Genomic DNA, 23,145 nt, shown 5'->3' with positions numbered 1-23,145 from the left:
ACTGTCCTCACAAGCCATGGCACCGGGAGACTGCTGCATGCAGGAGCAAAGGGCAGGAAAGGGTGGGAGTGCAGCCAAATGTGCCCAACTCTGACTTTTCTGCGGGCCCCATCACTGCCCTCTAGTTGTTCAACACAACCTCCTCTTCTCTGTTTTCTGCTATGCACCCAAGGTCTTTAAACTGGGAAAACAAGTCAACACAATGAACTTGATTTATAATAATACACTTGTAAAAATGTTTATACAGTCAGAACACATCTACAAATCTTATTTTTTTCTGGCAGGTATTTGACAGTTTCTTGACCCAGTCACTTTACAGCTAGATATTATCCATTATTCCCCTCACTACCAGGGTATGAACCTCAAAAAAAAAAAAAAAAAACAAGCAATGCTCAATTACACTGTCAAAAAACCCAAAAACATTAGAAGTTGCTATTAAAACTATTTTTAACAATATTTGGTAAGACATAAACATTTTGACATTGCATTATATTTCGTATTTAGTACAAAGTGAAAAGAATAAGTGTACTGTAAATTTCCTTACAGCACCTCATTTTAAATGATGCTGCCCCAAATGAATCTGAAATAGGAAAACATTTCTGCTAAAGACTAGAAAGCCAAAAATAAATATATGTAAAATGTCTGCTATTCTAGGATCTCTTCATCTGATCTCCTACATGCAAAATCCAGCTATTTTCATTGGAAATGCCTCTATATTTTACACAAACCTGAATCACTGATGCCCACTAATAAGCCCCATCCCAGCAAACTGCCACTTATTTATTCAGCATGTGATATTAAGCCAGGATTTCCAGAAGGGAAAATGAGGACAAGAGGAAGAAAAAAGTTACACAAGGAATGACAGTGGTTCTGTTAAAATCAGAAGTGTATGAACTGATGAAGAGCAGAGGTAGCAGGTAAGGAGCATCACCATGCCACTGTAAGCACCTGTAAGGCCAAGCCAATGCCTGGCACTGGCCCTTAGCCCCAGGACTTCAGCAAATGCAGTAAAGTTGAGCTGTAAAGCAAGGAAAAGTCATCTTACAGGCAGCCTGAATGAGGGCTGCAAAGTTGCAGCAGTGTGATCAAAGCTGTGAACCAACATGTTTTTGTGTCATAAACATACTGACAGCCATGGAGACTCCTCACTGCAAGGTAACCTGGATGGTGATGTGGGCTATGTCTGTGGGCAGGCAGAAGGCCTTAAATCAACCCAACAGTTATAAATTATGCTTCTTTATCAACTCTAGAGTTTCCACCAATTGGACATTAGCAAGGCTTTGTAGCAAAATCTTAAGGAGAAATGCTAAGCATCTTTTATTAGCTCATCTGAAATAACAGGGATAGGAAGAATCACAAAAGGCCACGAATCTTCAAAACCGCAACTCCTACCCACAAATAAAATATGAAGGAGAAGAAATAAAGTTCCTCTATTTCAAAGGATGAATATCAGTTATATTTGAAATACATAAATTATATAATCACCTTTAAAAAAAAATCAAGCTGAGATAATTCACAGAGGACATTTAACCAGTGTAATGCTTTCCCGAGAGACCAGGAGGGGCTGTTACTGCCTGGCTGCTCTGCTCTGCCCTGTTTGAAGAGGAGTCACTAGAGGCCAGCCCCCAGGCACAGCAGCCTGCAGCTGTTATGTAAGGCGGGCAGTTCTGCAGTGCCTAAATCTCAGTGCCTCAAAGCACTTTGGCAGACCATGAACAAAGTTTTACAGCAGCAATGTCAGGTAGTAATTTTTATCTAGAGTCAGCAAAACTGAGCCAAAGAAAAATTTAACTGATATCTGAAGGGAGGAAAAAGGTCACAAAGAAAGATTTTGTCAAATTTTGGAAAGACTCCTGGCTTCCACTATGTTTGAATCAGTGGAACCAGCTTTATAAATGTCACTGCATGAGATGGGAAGATCTTGGTATTGGCAAAGTGAGAGCTGTGAAGACTGATACTATCAACGCTAAAAATAGGAATTGAAGATCAGAACTTTAAATTGGCATAGGTGAATTAATCAGTATCACCTCAAAGCTATCTTTTCTACAACACAATTGCAGGCTTTGATCTTACCATTTCAAATGCATTCATCTGTCATCTGGCAGACAATATATATAATAATTGACCATGATAATTGAATGGCATTGAAACCAAGAGATAAATTCCACATGCATCCATACAATGAGAATATCATCTTCATGTCGCAGTTCTACTTACAACTCAGTTACCACTCCCAATTCTTGTCTATGGAGAAATAGATTTATCCACTTACTTCCTCCTGCAGGCCTTAAGTATTAGAGTACACAAACTGAAAACTACTTCTACTAATTCTTGACTTATCCATAACTGAATGAAGATGCCTTCTTTCATTTTTGTATGAATTAAAATCTTCTCTTTAGAGCCAGAGTGCAGATACAGGACCAGAATCACAAACTGGCTGAGACTGGATGGGGCCTTTGGAGGTCACCTAGTCCAACATTCTGTGCTCAAGCAGGACTGCCTAAAGCTTTTTGCTTAGGACTTTGTCTAGACAGCTTTTGAATATCTCCAAGGGTGATGATTTCACAACCTCTCTGAGCAACTTGTCTGTCTCTCTCACAATAAAAAAAGTGTATCCTGACTTTCAGACAGTTCTCCATGTTTAAGTATATGTATTGCCTCTTGTCCTGTCACTTGGCACCACTGAAAAGAAACTGGATATGCATCTTTGTATTGCACTATCCCCCATTTGTATATAGTGATGAGATCCCCCACCATGAGCATTCTCTTCTTTGCTAAACAGTCCCAGCTCCCTAAGCCTTTCCTCACAGGGGAGACACTTCAGTTCCTTAATCCTCTTTCTGTACCTTTATTGGACTCTATCCAGTACATTCTTGTACTGGGGACCCCACAGCTGGACATGTTGTGTAGAGTCATGAGGGAAACTTCATCCTGCTCTTGTATGAATGCTGTGTGCAGTTTAACAAAGAAGAAATTTAGCTAATTTATATACAACAGTCTGCACTGAGATTCCAATGGTATTAATAAGTTCTTATTCAGGTTCTTCTCTCACATACTTCAATATGTGTTTTGTGATTTTTGAGGAAGCAATTCCTTGAACAGTAGCCTTTTTTTCATATTTGGCTTTGTTTAAGAGTGAATATTTATGGCAGAACTTACTGCAGAAGCCTGATCCTTTGCCATGCTGAGCTCCTCTTTCAGCAAGGTGGCCATTTTTGCCTGACTGAAGTTGCCAATGTCAGCAAAACCTTTCCAACTGAAGCTCCAACTGGAACAGAAAAGCCTGAACCCTGCACATTAACCAACCAGATTACATTGTGCCTGATGTGAATAAGTTTAGCTCACCCAACTTCTCACTGTTTGCATTGGTTCCAGGGGGATGGAAGTGGTTGGTTCTGTTCCACTAGAAAAAAATGTGAAGCAATTTTTCTTAACTGAGATGCATAATTTGATGACAGCTTAAAAGAAAGCCAGGGACTCAAGATACCAACTGTATTCCCTTACACTACTGCTTGTCAAACAGAGAGTCTCTAGTGTTTCTTAGGCAACAAAAATTTTACCCTCAAACAGAAAAAATCTTCAACTGAATGGAAATAGAGGACAACAAATAGCATAAGTGCCCCTTCCTTTCATCACATAATTTTACATCTCTCTTCCAACCAAGATGCATCTGTACCTTGACCCTTTCTTCCATAATACGTAGAAGCACCACAACACAACATAATCACATCATACTTTTTACATACATCCTTACATAATTTTATTTATTTTCTCCTCAACATTGGGAAATTTTCCAGTGGTCTTCTACATTTGCCTATTTTGAATTTATGTGTATTTAGTGACTAATATTGTACTGAATGTCATGGCACTTCATGCTGGTGGCACCTGTCTACCCTTCATACATTTCTACAGAGAGTTGCTCTAACTCTTCTTTCCACTTTTAAAGATGAAAAACAATGACAAGGAATATAGTGTATTTTCAATGTATCATTTTTACTCAAAATTTTTTTCTCAGGAATGCAATGTTTCTGCAAAAGCACAGAATCTTATTCTAGCAGAATTGATTATACAACTGGACACGCTTGACACATGTTGCTATTTGAATCTGATTATACAAATTAGGCAATCTGAATTGGTATCTGTCTTGCATTTCCAGACCTGATTAAAAGCACTTCTAACATATATTGTAATCTGTACCCATTACATTGTGAAAATGTTTCACATGAGGAAGTAGGGGAATAAACCCTAAAAAACTTTGCCTTTAACAAAACAGCTCAAACCCTCACATTGAGTTCATATCTGAGGAAGAAAAAAGCACTGTATAGTAATAATATCTTTAGAAGAGTTGCTATGTAAAGTGACAGAGAATTCGCTGGAAGGAAACTTATCTATTTTTAGTGGTTTGAGGTTGGCAACTACTGAATTGGTGACAAATTAAAAGTAACCTGATTCCAAAACAACAGAATAACTTCTAAAACCCCAAGAAGGAAGAAGAAGGCTAACTTTTATTTGTTTCAAATGAAATGAGATTTTGAAAGCCCATCACAAAGTACAGAAAAATTCCTGAACTGCTTTCTTAATAAAACTACTTACAGAAAAGTATTGAAAAATTACATATTACCTCTCCTTTATGATGAGCACAGTTTCAAGAAACAATAGCAGAAAAGTAACCGAGCCAAATAGTGCTCTGATCTACATCACTGTAGTTATACCTCTGACATCATAATTTGGATTTACATGGCTTTACAGAATTTTGTATTCTTTAAAATGTGGAAAGATGGTTTATGCCTCAGGCTATTTTTAATCAATTCTGGCTGTACCAATTTCACAGAAGGCAGGCTGACATTAAATTTTCTTTACCCTTTCCTGGCAGATGTCAGTCAGAAGAAGCTGAGCATAAATATTAACAGAATTTCTGTGGAACCAGGTGATTTTTCATACAGCCTGAGTGGTTTGACATTCCCTGCTTTTTTGGAAAATGCTCTTCTACGTTTACCAGGATGTCCAAATACCACTTTTTTTTTTTTTGTTTAGCCCATACACAAGAATGTGCTGATAGAAAAGGGAAAGAAGATTCTAATCTCTGCACAGAACTTCGAATCCTAAATGTAATCTCAATGACAGCAGGCAAAAAAAAGCATATGGTACCTTTTGGCAAGACCTAACCTCAAATTTAGAGAAAGTGATCCAAACTTGTGCTTCACTTTTCTCTCTTCACTGCAAAAATAGGAAAAAGAAGACATATGGCAAAAAAGATTGTCCAACAAATAGTAAAATGTACAATTTATGAAGATAAACAATGATTCAAGCTGCAGTATGGAAAACATACCAGTTCTAGGATGTAAATGTGCTTTCATATGAATAAGGATTCACTTACTTCTGTCTTTTAACTTTATTTATAAAAATAACTTGAATCCTGTTTGAAAATTCAGGTTTTTTTGCTGAGAATCCTCACCTGGCATCAGGACTGAAGGTATCCCCTTTCAGCTTAAGTTAAGCCTTGAAAGGATAAAATTTGCCAAAATAGTTAAAACTAAATGTTCTTGAACTAAAAGCTCTTTTTTTCTTTCCTTTGAATTCTCTCCAAAACCAGCACCTTATCCCAAGTGCTATTTTGGTACTTGTTAATTCTTCATTACACCCTCCATTAACTCTCCAACCAAGGAGGTCAATATCATTAACTGTTTCCAGTTTCAACTCGCGAAGGTTTAAAAAGAAAATCAAATAATGATTTGGACATTTCCTTAATCCCTTAGAACTTACAAGTATGTGTTCTAAAACAATGATTTACAGAAAGCAGCTTTGACACATATTTGTGTATGTTAATTGAAATTGTGGTAATTAACTCAAGACAGTAAATTACTGACTTTAAAACCTGCCTTTTGAGCATGACTGATTAACAAGGTATTGGAAGAAGCACTGAATTCCACATTACTGCACCTTTGAGTTTTAAGTCTGGGTGGGCTTCAGCATCCTGACTTGAAAAATTTATTTTCTGTGCTGCAGACTTCAAGGGGCTGATGAAAGTGTGTGGGCTGGTTTGGATGTGAGCCATGCTTTTTCCACACATCATTGTGTCTCCTGCACTAATGACTCACACCTGCACATGCTGCTATCTGATTTCTAGACAAAGCTATTTATAAACTGGAACAGCACAGCCGAATTCTGGTGGTGTAACTACAGCAGTCATTATTTACCTAAAGGGCTTGTCTGTGAAGCACAGACAATTTGGGGACACTGAGTTTTCTGGCCTTTGAGGAGCCATGAAAACTGGATGCAGCTTCTCCCTGATAAAACCCACAGTGCAATTTTATCTTGCAGACATCTATGGATTTGATGTGGTAACACATTACTTTTCACATGACTGCAAGATAAACACAGGATTCCAGGGTCATACACGCACAGAAAAACCCATCCTATCTTCTCTCACAGCAGTATTGGAATTATTTCCTATAGTGGTTTTTTATACTTGGAGACTTGCCTGTTACAGACTTTAAAAAAAAAAAAAGTTATTTAAATCAAGCAAAAATATGGTTGTCCCAAGCTTATGATTACAGTCTTGCCTAGAGTGTCTCAGTCAATGGTCCAGAAAAGTATTTAAATTTTCACATTACAGCCTCTGCCTTCAGACACTCTTCCCCAGTGCTCAGGCTTTTTCTAGCTATGATTGTGGAAGCATCAGCATTTGGTACCAATTACACATCTCTTTCTCCTTCATCTGCAAGTGGCCATGTTTTTCCTACAGCTTCACATGAGGCCATTTGCCTTCCTTTCTTTCAGTTCAGAACAACTGCCTATATGACCCTTCTGTGAAAAGAGCATTATGAAACATACAATGGGATACATCCTCAGAGAGTAAAATAGTCATCTGCTGCAGTGAAAATTTTCAAAGCTATTAATCTCATGTCTACTACGCACACAGCATCCTGCCCCTTAATTCTGAAGATCATATAATGTTTTAATCTTGGATTGAAGTGATTGTGTATCTAAACAAAGCTCTGTTTAAATGAAAAAAAAAAAAAAAACAAACCAAAAAAACCAACAAAGTCTTTATACAGAAAATCAGGTATGTCAGCAAGCCTGTTCCTGTTACTTACAGACAGGCATTTCACTTCCAGCAACACAAGGTCCTTCCACACATATACTTATGTACACTTCTCTGTGTGCCTGAGAAGAAAAACTGTGGGGTATTGATATTAATATGGCTGTTGAATGGCACAGTGGAGAGCCCTGGATTTCAGGTAGCTGAGTTGTGTTCAGAAATCAATGTGCTGCTGTCTTCCTTGGTGCAAATTTACTGATGTTAAGGGTTTGCTTCTGCCTGCATTATTAGCAGTTCAATAAGGGCCAAATTATTTTAAATCTTTACAGATCACTCAGCAAAATAAGGCTTTGGTTCCAGTTAAGTAGTATCATGGTTAATTAGCCTTTAAGTAGTATCAGAGTTAATTTAGCTTGATTCTGTAGTACCAGAGGTCAAATACATCATAAACTGAGTAAGGATATCTTGTCTTTAAGGTGAAGAAATAGTAGGAAAACTATTTCCATTCATCATACAGAATGGAAGAGCATCTATGCACCCCTCATAGATATTTTAATAAAAAGTGCAAGAATAGAAAAGTCTTCTTTGATTAAATTAGGGTTTGAGTAGGTTTCCTCTTTTTTTGTCTCCATAATTTTGGACTGCACAAGTTGACATTCATCAAGCACTGAATACTCACGAAGGCAAGGCTGTCTGATCAGGGAAGTGCCCTGGGTCACACACCCCTGCTTAAAGCTGAGTAGAAGTACAACAAAAAAATTCAAATTCAGTTCACTGCACATTTGTCTGTATTTTCCCTCCTTCTGCTTTTATTTCTTTTCCATGAGTTTAAATATTTTCCTACTACCCCATTTTTCCTATCTGCCTAAGAAACTATAATTCTGAGTTTAGAGTATCTTTTGATATGCATTCAGTCTTGTTCAGTTCTTACACCCACTCATTTTTCCATCTTTTCTGTCTTCTTTTTTAGTTTATTCTTGCTTCAAAATTATTATTTTCAACTTCATCTCTTCTTATGAAGCAATTAATTTATCTAATATTTATCAAAATACAAAATGTCTTTAATTCATTAGGTACTATTTTTTAATAGTAAGAAATTCCCTACTTTTATAAGGAAAGTATTTTCTTTATTCATGGAACTAGAACAGCCCAAGAAAGAATGACTGAATTCTGGAGGCCTGCCTGTCAATTGCCCTGAAATACTACACAGTCTTGTAAATGGGATTCGTTCTTGCTACTTTTTCATGATGAAATTTTTACCAGTACCAGTGTCACAGGGAATTTTATAGTGTTTTTAGGAACTGAACTCAAAGCATAAATTGATTTCATTGAGAAAGACCAATAGATGGTGCAGTACTATCAAATGCAAAGAATCAAAGAACTTCATATCCTTATAAAAATTGCCTAAGGCATTTTATAAATAAAAAGCTTGCTGCAAAGACTTTATCGATTCTGAAAACAAATAATTTTTAATTTGTAACTTTAAATCTGATTTCATATGCTGGAAAAAAAAAAGCAACAAGAACAAAACAAACCTAATGAAAAAACCCAGTCCTCCCTCCACCAAACCACTGGGGGAAAAAAACCCAAAACCCCCCCTACACCCACTTTTTCAGTCTCCTGTTTCTCACCGCTGCTGGTCTAACAAGCAGCCTTTTCTGGCATTGGCACTGCTGCTCCTTCCTTCCCTATCTATCCACTTTTACCCCTGTGCAGATTCATGGAAAGCCAAAAACCAAATCCATATTGATAGGGGAAAGGAGGCTCCAGAGCACAGGAGTATTTCTGATTTTATCTGCTTTCATGCATGTGGCTGGCAGGCAGTCTCTGCACCACCAGCAGTGTCACACGGGCTCACTGGTGGCTGAGCAGTGCCACTTGTGCACAGCAGCACAAGCACTGCAGGGCAAATTCCTGCTGTTCTGCAACAGGAACTGCAAACAAATACAGCCTAAAAGCCTGGAGTGCCTTTAAAGCCTCTCCCCAGACTGAGCTGGCAGGTCACCATCCCTCACTGCTCCAAGGGACTGTCCTTAAACACCTGGTAGAGTAGCTTTACTTGTCTCCAAATACTCAGCTGTCTACTCAGCAATTACACTGAGTTCTTCATGTCCTTTAACCAAATTCAACAATTCGTTTTTCCTCATGATAGCAGTTATGCTGCCTTCAATGTCACCATCTCACTCAGAATATAATCAGCATACAATTTTTTTCTCTCTTTTAAATGGAAAAGAAGATTAGGCCCAGTAGCCAGGACACATAGAAGTAAACAGTCAGTTGTGGTTTCTTTCTCAGCTCTGCCAGTGACCAATGTGCAATAGCTGGTCAAAGAAAATATTTTCAAAAACAATTTAAGAAAAAAAAATAAATAGACTAAAAGAAAATAGGAAAAATTCAAAGGAGTTTCTTACTGAGGAAGAAATGCATTCACCTTAAACATCTAAAATGTGATGAAGCTATAACTCACTGAAAAAATACTCTGTAGGAAAATGTTCAGCCATTTTCAGCATCTAACAAAAGGAAATGTTCAATTTTTAATCATTGATGATACTGCTGTACTGAAGCACCAGTACATAGAGAGATGCTGGATAACTTTATGGATGAACAGGTAGACAGCTGTTGAGTGCAAGACATTTCTCAGATCAGGTAGCCATAAGACTATTTTTGAGTGATGACACCTGAAGCACACTTGAAGTCTCATCATCTTGTCAGCCTCAGAGGAAAGCTGAAAAGTGGGAGGCAAACAAGGTCTGAGGCTACACAGCAAAGCCAGGACAAAGAAATAGCAAACATCGTTCGTTCAGCATTTAAGGCAGCCACGAGGAGCCTCTCCTAGGCAGGAGTTGGAATCAGAAGTACGAGTTGCTGACGTGCGGCGGGACTTAGAGATAAGAAAAGGGACCAGGAGCCCGAGGCGGCGGCTGCTGCTGTGGTGCCCGGCGGCCGCTGGGTGGCGCTGTGCAGGCGGCGCGGCTCGGACAGCGCCGGGCCCGCGGGGCACAGAGCGGGGACGGTGTGGGCTGCCAACGGCTCTGGGAGCCTGGCCGGCCTACAACCGGCCCGCACTCACACGGGGTCAGCGTCTGTCCCAATGGCAGAGCCACCATACGGATGGCTAACTCGGTTTATGCTTAATTAATACTTACAAAACATACTGCCGTGCTAAAAGTGTACAAAAAAAAAAAAAAAATAGCAGAAACATGAAGCTATAGGAGAATCACCCTTTATCTTTGGGAGCCCGTACTCTAGCTATACGAGCTCACTTAAATTTGTAGTATCATCACCACCAGAGAGGAAGGCAAGCCGCTAGAGGGGGTGAGACCCTTTTCTGGTAGCACACGAGTGCGAGCCTCAAGCACAGGCGTGCAGGATGCTTTCCATCACTTGGGCTGTGTCCTCAGCATGGGTGTGCCACAGCTTTTCACTCCCTCAGCCCTGTCCATTCCTGCCTCCACTCCCTCTCTCCCTGCTGCAAAAACCTGTCTTAAAGAGCCAACAGTTTCTGTATCCCTGCTTGTGCTTCTAAATGCTATTTAACAATCAGCCTGTTCCTGGTTCGGTTTTTTTTTCTGTGACAAATGAAAGTATCAACATGCAGCTTGGGTTACTGCAAAAGTACAATCACAAGACCACAGATTTGAGTATTAATTAAGTAATCCCATTGCCTTACTAACAGGAGAATTATAACCATGCCATTAAGCATGGCAGTGGATACTTGCAGCAGTTGCTGCAGACCTCTCTCTTCCAAGAAAAGCAGAATCAACTCACAAAATTAAAATATTGAGAGAAAAGGAAATGCAAAATAATTCCATTAAAGCAAAAACCCTAACACAGTTCTGCTGTTGTAACTCTGCCATTGTAAAAGATACATCCAGATACACAATGTTCCAGTTATTGTTCCTGATACTCACTTTCATGATTCACAGTTATATTCAAGTGCTCGCAATTATATTTATATAAAGTCTCACTGTAACTTCCCATCAGAAGTACAGCAACTATGCCAAAAAAGCAGGTTCTGTTTAAAAATATTAATGAGATACTGTTTTAACAGTTAGATGCTTCCTGCTCCAACATCACATTCTACTACAAGCATCAAACATTTAATCTTTTTATATAAGCAAAAATAGATCTTAGTATCTGACTTGCCGTATCTATTCTAATAAAATCCGCAAAACTGACAGCAGATGCAAAACAGAAGGCCGTGCATATTATAATAAAATTAAATTAGAATCAATTCTGATTATTCATCTCTAGTTCAGTTTTCATTAGAAGAAAGTCTAAGAACCTGATGAAACAATAATTGAAGTATTTTGTTTTAATATTGAGGACATAGTACTGAAGTATGACATCAGTGAGGAACATGATCACAGAGTACTTACCCAATGGAACTCATTTTCATATTCATTTTATTGAATCCTCCTTATACGCAGAGGCTTATCAAATAAGTTTCTCACCACTCCTACTCTGAGAATGGAATTTAATTTTTAAATTTTAATTTTAATTTTTAAAGAATGTTAAAAGCTGTAATAGGTTGAGGGGGAAAAAACACCCCAACCAACCAACAACCCCCACCTCTTTATTCCTCCAAAAGTAAGCATTAATGCAACAATTCAAACTGATAGATGAATACATAAAATGCTCAAGCTCATTCCCATAGGCTTTTATAGTGGCTTTTCATATCCCACTGGAATGGCCTCTGCTTCCTATGTGCAGTGATTTCCAAAATCCAATTCAGAAAAATAAAATGCTTTCCATTTCTATATGAACTGCTTGGTCTGGCAGCAACTACTGAGTTCATCACCCAGTGGTCAGATGTTAATAAAATGACACAAAACTAGAAGTAATTTCTCCACTTATAGGCCAAACTACAGTCTCTATAAAAACATGTATGTTTTTCCAAAATGTAGGTTAAATGCAGTTTCTCTAATTTGTTCGTGAGAACCTTCTCCTCAGTCTGCTGGTTTAATACTTCTGCAGGCAGACTTCAGCTTTTGTAAATCATCCACATCTTCACTGCTCTAATTTTACCAACTTCTTGACATTCAGAATTATTTGATATTGTTTAAGAGACTAGGGATCAGAGCTTGCCCTTGAAACAGCTATATTATAGAGGTGACATTTCAGCTGCTGTGCATGCCCAGTAGGGTAGCAACAAACTTTGCCACTACTAAAAATCAAAATTTCTGGACATTCAGGATTAAAAGCTCATGACTCTACAATTTGAGTTGAAGAAGCCCTGAAATCCTAGGCTAGAGCAGATTACCAACCTTTGGGATTCAAGCACAGAAGGAAGTACAAAGGCCCCCACTAGCTATGTTTTCTACTTGGGGTGACAGAAAAAGAAAATCAGATTGTGTTTATGATAACATGTCTTGGCAAGCTTCCCCCTTTTAAAGCCTCCTCTCCTCAGTAGGGAGCAGTTCCATATTCACAGCTGTTTGCTCAGGGGGGCAAGTCTGCAGGGCTGCTCCAGCTCAGACCACAACATGTGGCCCTGCTGTCCTGTGAGATATCCCACTGACACCACACGGCACCCAGGACATCCTCAGCTCTTGGATGCTCACAAGCCCGTCGCTGCTTGGCACTAAAATCATCCCACAACTCTGGAGAGCTATTATCAATGAATTTGCTTTGTAACCATGACACCAGCTTTGCAAAATGCCAGTCTGTTTTCATACAGCAAAAGCTTTTTCTTACAAAAAAACCCCCAAAACTCAACACAAACCCACCCCAAAAAACCAGAAAAGAGCAAGATTTGTTTTTACCCATTCTATCACAAAGACAGCAAGTTGCCAGGAAATTAATATTAAGGTTAAATCTATGTCAAATTTAGTCCAAAGGCTTTAGCTTTAATAGCTGTCAATATAAATATTGTTTTGTTTCACTAAAAATGTATGTGGATAATTATTCTAAGTAATAAGGTTTCCCAGAGACCAAATTAACAATTAAGGGTCCTACTCAGAGCTTTCACAAAACACTTTTAAATGAAGCATTCTTCCTGGTGTCCCACCTCTCTCACCATGCTGTTCACAGGAAACATTTTTCTAAGTACAGTTCAATAAACCTGTTAAGGGTTACCTGAAGTGCACTGAATAATTTACTGCATGAAATTTCTGACCACCATTCACGGTTATGAACAATGTGGCTCAATTCTCTTACAGTTCCAACATTTCAAGCACAAAAATCATCATAAAGTTGTTTTAACCCTAGTTTAATTCTTGCCAGCTATGCAAGAGATGCCAAATTATTATCATTAATGGTTAAATTACTTCAGCTTTCATAATTTGAGTGAGCTCCAGTCTAGAACATGTAATCTGGCTGCCCAGTAACTCTTAATCTTGTTGACTAATTTTACTGGTAACTAATTTTTCATGCTTTGTTGTAGGTTGGGCGTTCTTGAATTAAAAGCACAGCATTCTCAGTGATTCAGGGAGCTATGGAATCTTTCATATAAAAAGACACAGTTTTTGCTAAAACTAACAATCAGCAAAATGAACTAGCTAGTTAAGGGACAAACAAAAAATTTTTTTCATGGTAATGCAGTGACAGCAAGGTGACAACAGAAGCAATGAAGACATGCCCAGGCTTTCAGAAACAGTTCTGGGCATAACTAAAAGGTAGTTTTAAAATGCTAAGAAAAGCGCAGTTGATGTTTTATCAGGCTCAAGTGTACAAAAAATTGGTTCAAATGTCTTCTGCTTTTCCAGACACGAAAAGTACCAATAGTGAGAGCAGTGAAGAGGCACTGACCAGGGGTTTTGGGGAGCAGGCACCCCTCCTGTCAAAGCACACAGATGACTACAGAAAAAACTGCTGCACCAGGTAGGAACTGGTGAAGATTTTTAGGGGAAAACAACTGGTAGGAAAATGAATAGGGAATGACTTTTCAATCTGTTCACTAAAAGCAAAACAAGAAGGAATAACATTAAATTAATTAAAGTCACATGGCAGTTCTTCATACAATGTGCAGGATATTGTGAAATTTATAACTTTTCCTGCTTCAAGAAATGCTGGAATAAATTCCTAAGCAGAAAATCCTTGGGGTGGTATTAAATACACAGATACCATGTCTGGTCCTGAGCTGCAAATAACAGTACACTGTTGGGCTACGTGAGAGAAATACCATCCCATGCTTGCCTCATTCCAGGCATTTGCTTTCAGCTGCTGACAGAGAAAGGTCCCATGAAAGACAAGGACAAGAGTTTTATTCATTTGTGGCCACAGATTTAAGCAGCTATCTTCCAGATGTAGGGGAGACACATTGCTGTATCCTCCTAACAGGCATTACATCTATGTTGCTGCTTACATACTCCAGCTGCTGGGATGCAGACAGGAATTTCTCAGGTGGACAATTGCTAAGATAGCATAGATGAGGGATGAATTCCTTCTAATGTACAGTCAGGAGTTTGCCAGTTAAAGAGCAGCTACACTTTTGCAAACCAAAGACAGCAGGGTGGCACAATTTTCATGGGAGTGAGAAACACTATAGGTAAAGCTGGGACAGAGATGTAAAATACTATAAGCAAAGCTGGAACTATTACACAAACTGCTGAAATGGATTTTTAAAAATTGTTTTGGTGTTTTTTAACACATCTGTTTGAATAAGGGATGCTACTTGCAAAGCAAGTAGTCAACAAGGCTTCAAAAGCTCAGACTGAGTCAAAAATGGAAAATTATTTCCTTATTATAAAGTAAGAATACTTAAAATTGAAAATCTGATAACACATATGGAATGACCTAATGCCATTTTTAGAATTATGTTTCAGAAGAGAGATCACTGTAAAGTGATTCGCTCAAGGGGATACTGTGAATCAGTGCTAGAACAACAATTCTGTTTTAATTACAGTTTCTTATTAAAGCCTGTATTAACTTGCTGAAGGTCAGAGGTTGACTTAATTTTTAGCAAAATTATTTGCTAAGAAGTTTCCAATATCTCATCATGTAACCTATAGCTACAGATAGGCTCTGCATCTCTATTCCAGGGGGAAATACTTTTGATGGCAGGAACTGCTGTATGAACATTTCATTCTGCTTCAGGAAAGATAGGCAATTCACAGGAGATGCAAAATGCTATTTTCTAAAAGTATATCAAGCCTTGAAGTTATTATGAAGAACAGCTAGGGAGAACTGAATAGACTGACAGAAGTTCAGAAAACACTTCACTAGGGACCAAGTCCTCCCATCCAGCCCACAGGGCACATCTCCAGTAACTATCAGAAATAAAGGTTTCACCAGCTGTTGACCACAAAGGTTTGCTCTTACATGCTTCTGTAACAAGGCCCCAGTGCAGATTTCACTTCAAGCAAACAAGATTTTTTTAATAAGCCATCTGATCAAAATAATTTACTTGGTTTCAGAGAGTTTTGCCAAGAAAAGAAAGACATCTGGAAGTAAAAACTTTATTCCTTAGGTAATGGAAGTACAGGGTTTTCTCCAGAAAAAAAAAAAAAAAACCCTGAAACAAACCATCAAACAAACAACAAAACCTGATTTTCTAATCAATTCCTTATATAGACGGTACCTAGGTGTTACACTGTAACACAAGTACACGTCATGGCTTTTAAGACCCACAGGCTTTCTTTCTTTTTTTATGACAGATGTATAAAACAAAATTCTGATCCTCCCAAGCCTTTGTATTATTGTTGTTTGGTATTCCAAGCTTTGAAGTGGAAAATCTATTAATAAAAAAATGTACTAACATCACCCTTTCTAGTTACTAAGGTATCTGAGAGTTACCATCAGAACTGCAGAATTCTTAGCTTTTAGGCTTCCTGTTGAAAAATTTATTCCCTTCTGATTGAATAATGTAGTATAGCTGCACAAAGGCTTCCATGATCATGGCATTGGGTTGCATTTCCAGTCTTCCTGAGAAGTTGTGCTTGTGTTTGACCAGAAGAGATCTGGGCTTCTTCTCCTGTGAATACTAATGAGAGGAGAAAGAACACAAGCTCCAGGGCTATTTCTATGCTTCAGAATCTGCAGGAACACCCAACATTTCTCTTAATAAGATTTAGTCTGAAGGTACTACTGAATGCTTCATAATTCATGTCTCTGAATAGATGAGTTATCCTCATCACTCCTCTGGATTTTTTTCTTAGACGGATATAATTAGTAAAAGTAATTTTTGATAATGTGACTGAAAAAAGCATGAAGGAAAGCAGCATAGTCGACTGTGAACCTGTCTCCTCCAGTGGAAGCAATAGGAGCCAAAACTGCTCCTTAACCAATCTCTTTTCAGTGATCTGACATGGATGAATTGAAGCTTCATAAATAGACTTGGGGGTCTGCATTAATTAAATGTTCCTATGTTAGAAAGGAACTGAGGTTTGATTTTAAAAAGACCATTAAGTCAGCAGAGATTCTTTAGTCTAGTTTAGTGAGCTCTGAGTCAAATACTACAAATATTAGCCAAATGACAGTCAAGGCTTACAGATAAGAGGTCTTATGTATTCAAGTCTCTCCATACTAATTAAGAAGATACAAGCACAGGCAATATGGGAAGAACCAACAGGTCCAGATGTCTTGTATAATAGAGTAAGGAAGGTAAGAACAAAACTCCAGTCCCCATAAAAAACCCCATCACAATTTGTCTTGAGCTGTTCTATAGAGGAAACCCTTCCTGACACCAAATCTGACCATTTGTTTATTTGTTTTATGATAACGTCTGGAGGCATCAAGCAAGTATCAAAAGTTTAGTGTAAAATGTACCATAAACACACAGAAACAAAGCATCCCACAAGTCTAGGAAAATACACATTTATATTTGGAAAAATATATGGTTCCCTGAAATATCCCTGCAACACATTTTAGGCAGGTTTTCATACCTCAGAGATAAAGATGCCCAATTCAAATATTAACCACCAGTCTCAAAACAGAGCTAATGATATAGGGAGGTTTTTAAGTTTTGAGTATGTTTCAAGTTCTGTAATTAAAAAGAAATCTAGACTTCCAGCTTAACTTGAAAGTGTGACTGAATGTATACAAGACTGAAAGAAGTCCGTGCCAACGTCTGTCATGGCAGTCGTTTTGTGCTGTTGGTTGCAAACCAGTGGTGTTAAGCTGCCTTGATAAAGCAAATATCCTAGTGGCAAATTGCTTTAAAATCCCTCAGCAAGACAGTTCAGTTACTGTGATTTATTTTAATTTGGGTTTGTGTAGCATGTACTTTTCTAGAAGTGTGCCTAATAGACCATTAGAGTTTTCCCAGATAGCTGTGGTGCTTCAGCACCTTCATCCTTCAAATGTCTTCATTATTTTCAGTCTTCTTTCAGCAAATTTGTCTCTTGCACTGGAGATACATGACATATGGGCCATATGATACCTTTGAGGATTATGCCATTTTAAAATAATAGATTTTGGAGTGTCACTGCCAAGCAAGAGAACCAAGGCAGGTATCAGCAGGAGGTTGTGACATACTGCCATATATAGAACATACAAAAAAAATTTCTTTATCTAATTTGTTTCTCATTTGTTCCTTTGTAGTGGATCCATCAATTATTTTCAGGTGATTTTTTTTTTTGTAAATTCCCCACATTCAAAGAGCTGGAGTTATCATTTTCACAGCAAGCAAGAGATGCTTGCCTGTTCTGGATCACTTCCTTTCCTACTAGTTTTATTTACGGTTGATTACTTCCCTAAGATGAAGGAATGGTCCTTACTGACTTTAAAATTGCTATCTGCCAGCGTGACTGTAAGCTCATCATGCAAAAACTCACAGAAAATGAATTAGCAGGCACAGCAAAGTCCCTGGAAATCATTCATCGCTATGGTAGACCTGATGTAGGATATATTTAAGCTTTAATGACTATGGACCAAGAGGAGCACAATAAATTGGAAAATTCAGAATCACAAGGCTTCTATTAGGAATGTGAGAAATAAAATGTTTGAGCATGAGAACACTTGTCTTCAAGCCCCCACAAACCAAATACACATCAGTTAAATCCTGTACTCTATAGACATATATACTTAATAAAACTACCCACAGAGCACAGACAACAAATCCAGTTTTTACTTCCCCCTCCCAGGTGTCACTGCATTCAGACTACTGGTTTTCAGCAAAGCCAGCAGGGTTTAACTCGAGATGGCAGCCCTGGGTACTTTCCCTGCAGTCAATTCACTTCTCTCAGAGGAGGAGGATGTCAGAGGCAGAGAGAACAGGATGCCAATTTAAGTGACCATGGAGCTGCTGTTGCTGTTTGTTAAGCCTCTCTGATGGAGAACTAGATTTGTTTTGGCACTGAGTTTCAGAAGACTCTAAAGGGCAGACAATGATCGAAACCACAGACTGTCAAAGTCTTGTTAGCCTTTCTCAGCAGTGCAGGAACATGTATGACTCACGAGCAAACAGCACATAGCCCTCAGTGAATCTTCAGCCCAGTCCAGGGAATGCATGTTGGGTGCACAGTTCTTTCCAAGGGTTCAGGGCTTTTATCTCTCTACTCTTTGTCTGTGCAAATGAACAGGTCTCTTCATTTGCAAAATAAATGTAAAAGTGCTATTTTTCCAAAAAGTTACCAATTACACAAGATAGTGTAATAGTGATGACTATTTTGGGTAATAAGGTATTCTAATATTGTTTGTATCAAACTGAAAATCTCCAAAATCAGTCTGTTCAACTGAGCCACTGATGCTGGGGTGACAAAATACATTGTGACTCTGAGCATCTTTCTCTCATGCCTATGGCTGTCATCTAATTTTGCACTTAAACAATGAATTGGTTAAAACATCCCTAACACCAAAAGGAAAAAAGAAATTTGGCAGTGGGAAACAATATTAAATGTGGAAAATTCACTTCCATTTGTTCTTAGTGTTGTGCTTTTAACACTGTGGTCAGACATGTAAAAGAAAACCCTGAGAATTTGCCACGAGAAACAAAACCAGAAGAACTTTGCAATATAATACTCCATTTTAGATACTGCAAAATATAAACTTGGTTACAGCTTGAGAGCATTAAAAACTCCTCAAACCTTAAATATTTTATTTGCTATTAAATTCCTGAAAACAACTAAGAGTACATAAAAATGATGCTAGCATCTACTTAATTCTAATTGAAAACATAAGTCTTTGTTTCCTATTGACTTGAGACAGCAGTGCTGCCAAGAGACATTTCATTAGACAATATAGTCTTGTCATTTTATAAAAAAACTCCAACAGATTATTTTAATTGCTTCACACAATACTAAGAGAGGAATGACACTTGCAAACAAAAGCCAGACTCAAATGATACTTACATTTCTCTGAGAGGTTTTCAGGGGTAGGAAAAAGACTGCTAATTCACATTTGCATTTGCTAACCATTCTGAAGCTTCTGATTGTCAGAAACTGTAAGATCAACATAAAGCTGCATATAGGTCTTTTGCCAGCTACTCATCAGACTTTCTGCACAAGCCACCTCAATACCCAGGCTTCCAAAGTTTTCTTTTCTTACTCTGAAGAGGGTTTCTCAGTTTTCACCTGCCTACTTTCATCACAAACATCTATGTTGATATTTTGGTTAAAAATACCTGTTTGCTAATCCTGCAAGGCAGTTCTCCTGAAAGTATGTGCTCTCTTGCTTCCCAAAGATATATCATGCTTTCTATGTTACCAACTGAGTGAAAAAACTTTAAAGCATGGGTTTTGAAATAACAGCACTTGGACTGCCAGGCCTCATTAAATCCAAGATCTATTACAAGGCAAAATGATGGCTATGTTCTCATTTATTTTTCCATAAAATCTACATGTCAGAACCCATTCAATATATTCTTGAAGGGTTCTAACATACAGGTTTATAACTCTAACAGTGATCTAAATTACTGAGAACAAAATAAAGACGACACACTATGAGCAATTTGCTAATTTTTAGATAATATTTGGTAGTCGCTGAATGGAAGCAAATGCCTCAGCATCAGCATCAGATACTCATACATTAGAATATTTATGTAATATACAATTCAAATATACACAGTTGTTTTGCTGGTTGAATGTATGATAATCAAATGTAGGATCCATGTTAAAAGCTGCATTTTAAATAAAATTCTCTTTACAAGTGCTGAAAACCCCTATTCAGGGAAGATTTAATTTGCATTTAGTTACCCATTGAGGCATACATTGCTAATAAATCAATATTCAACATCCAAGATTCTCAAGAATCAAAAGTAACTCAGAAGCAACCTATGGTTACACAAGTTTAGATAGCTTCTAAAGAAGGAATTTAAGAAGTACTGGATAACTTCAGATAAAGTACTATCTGAAAATTGAGAGTTATATTTAAGGTTAGTTAATTCAATCTAAATCACTATGCTAAATCAGTTACATAAACACCTTATACAAACACCCTGCAGAATAAAAACCAAAAGTTAATTATTTTTATTGTTTTAAAAAGGGTGTATAACGTTAACTGCATTTGAATCAATATAAAGAGCTTTTTGGAGGAAAAGTCTGCTTCTAGCTACACTAGAAATGAGATTCAACACTATTTCAATACAGTAGAGTAGTTCCCTATTACGTACTTAAAGGAGATTCCATTTCTCTCTCCTGGGCTGACAGAGCTGCAGTTCTGTTCCTCCCAAGTTTGCTGCCCTCTACCATTCTCTTCCCCAGTCACATTTTGGCTTCCTGCACATTTTCCCTCTAAGGTCAGCTGAATACATTTGCCTTCAGCAGCAGCAAAGACCCCTGTCTTTAATTCAAATTTCTTCCCTGCAGATACTTCTACTTTCCTGCCTTTTGAGCTTACTTTACTCTCCAAATTCCACCTGAGATACACATGCCTGCTGTTCCTTCCCATCCTCTTTTTCTTTAAGTATTGGCAAGTCTCAAATATTTTGGAATAACAGATTTGTATATGCATAATTTCCTCTAAAATAAAATTTCTTTTGCATATGCTACAGGCATTTATTTATCCCATGGAAAGTACTGAAAGAAGATCTTGATTTTTCAAGTCAGCAAACTTAGGAGTATCTCTGTGATAATTTCCCCCCAAACTAATTCTTACAGGTTAAGTTTTCAAAAATAAAAAAGACTGCCTACTTAGGTCTAATACAGAAAAAAGGTCTATATAAGATTAACAGAAGAACTCAGACATTTACAGAACAGATTTTCTATTTTCTTTTTTCTTTCTTATTTCTATTTCATTTTCTATTGTAAACAACAAAATTGTACACTTTGTTATGCACTTCCAGAAGTGCATAATACAAATCACATTCCATTTACTAATTTAGATTAAGTCTCTTTAGACAAGTCTACTGAATTAGAGAAAAAAATTAGAAAGCATGCAAAAGTAAAGGTAACCTTACCTTTTCATCATCATCAGAAAAAGGGGCACCTCCTGGAGTCTTATTTATTGCTTGGGCAACACCAATAATCTCTCCATCACTGTTTCTTATGGGCATGCACAAGAGTGACTTTGTCTTGTATCCAGTCAGTTTGTCAATCTCATCATTAAAGCGTCGATCCTTCAAAAGGAAATAAGGGTACATTGGCATACATTTCATATATCTAAGCTTTCTTCAGACAGCAAAGTACTTTTCTCAATGTCTGATATGGTATTTTTCAGTATCATTAGGCTGTTGCTTCTCTGTTATCAGCCCATTCTTTATTAGCTGTTTTTCCTCACTTTTCTCGGGGGATCAGTACAAATTTACCATTACACAATCACATCACTGAAGTCCCACATTTCTACCTCAGTTAGAAGAGTGTCAGCACAGACTGATATCTGCCATTAGTAATGTGACCATACACACACACTTCTGCTAGGCCCTGCTGCCATTTCACACCCATATTCTGTAGATGCTCACAATGTCTCTCTCAAGTAAATGGAGACTATTTATGCCCCATTTCTGTCTGTTCAAGCATGACTGGTTACGTGGACTGGATCCAGTACAAACACATACTCAAAGAAATGCAGTCAAAACCTCAGCTCTTTCTGGAAAACTAAGTACAGGAATGTCCCTGTTCAAAAAAGGCACAGTGCAGCAATCCATTCTCTGGAACAGTAAAGCTCAAATTGCAGATCATAAAGCAGCTCAAAGGAGAATGAAAACTTAAGAGGTAGTGCTGACATCACTTTTGTTCATCTTGGTGGAGCATAGTCTTCAACAGCTCTTCTATGAGCCAGAGAGGAAATTACTGCTTTTCACTGGCAGCAGTTCTGTTCCTCTGTTCACCCTTCCTAAGGGTGAAGTTAGCAATGTGCTGCAGGCAATAGTTAAAGCCAGCTCAGATTCTCCTAACGTAAGGGAACTAAGCTGATGTACAAAACTAGACACAACTTTTTGTTTTTAAAAGTTTAATCAATATTGGCTGTGAAATAATGCCTTATATTTGACTCAAGTCATGAAAACAATCCACACCATCCTTAATTTGATTGTGATGAGAAATTCAGTAATTTTTTACTGATACTAAAAACTGACAGTTTTTTTCCTTGACAAATTTTTATCTATTTCTATTTCCTTGTTGTAAATTTTGGATGCTATAGAAATAGTCTTTTCACTCTGAGACATGATTTAGAAATGCTCTATTTTTACCCATTATAAAAATTAACATATATATTTGGCTACTTTATTACTTATTGCATATTTTCCAACGTCTCAGCCTGAAGGAATTAATACCAAATGTACCCAAAAACTTTTTTGGGAGAGCCAGAACTCCCATGATGAATGCTTTTTAATAACAGCATTAAGGGTGCAGATCTGCCTGATCTTGTGATCTTTCCAAATGCTTCTAAACACTTTTATATCAACTTCAGTAGAAGCTGAACTGTTCTGCATCATAGAGAATCCTGCCTAGAAAGATATGGTTCTTCTACAACAGAAAAAAGGAAAATGCAGTGCAATTATCACACAGTAGGCTTCACTAATGAATAAATTAAATATTCCTTCCAGTACTTCTTGGTAATGTCTGAACTACTATTTGGAATTAGTTGCTGTTGCTGAAATATTGATAAGATATTTTGTGCCACTGAAGACACAATCCCTGCTCTAATAATTGTGTACCAAGCAAATCAGAGTACTTGGGGAGAACACTGAAACAACAACAGTGTGCCTTGAGTAGCAGTTCTGTTGTTGATTGACACCTAGTGGGCCTTACAAAAAAGCAAACGTTCAGGGGCAGTTTAGCTGAGAA

The 23,145-nt window shown here is 37.7% G+C and overlaps 1 protein-coding gene across 1 annotated transcript in view; it reads right to left on the bottom strand.

Annotated features, from left to right (window-relative positions):
- The window catches only part of PDE11A (phosphodiesterase 11A), a 103,334-nt gene that overhangs the window by 68,960 nt on the left and 11,229 nt on the right, over positions 1 to 23,145 (bottom strand). The window contains exon 2 of the mRNA XM_058809522.1: positions 21,318 to 21,476. Within this exon, the coding sequence (XP_058665505.1) occupies positions 21,318 to 21,476 (159 nt within the window). The remainder of the gene's footprint in view (positions 1 to 21,317; positions 21,477 to 23,145) is intronic.

The sequence above is a fragment of the Ammospiza caudacuta genome, chromosome 8 (assembly GCF_027887145.1).
Source record: "Ammospiza caudacuta isolate bAmmCau1 chromosome 8, bAmmCau1.pri, whole genome shotgun sequence".
Lineage (NCBI taxonomy): Eukaryota > Metazoa > Chordata > Aves > Passeriformes > Passerellidae > Ammospiza > Ammospiza caudacuta.
This window is presented reverse-complemented; position numbering and strand designations above follow the sequence as displayed.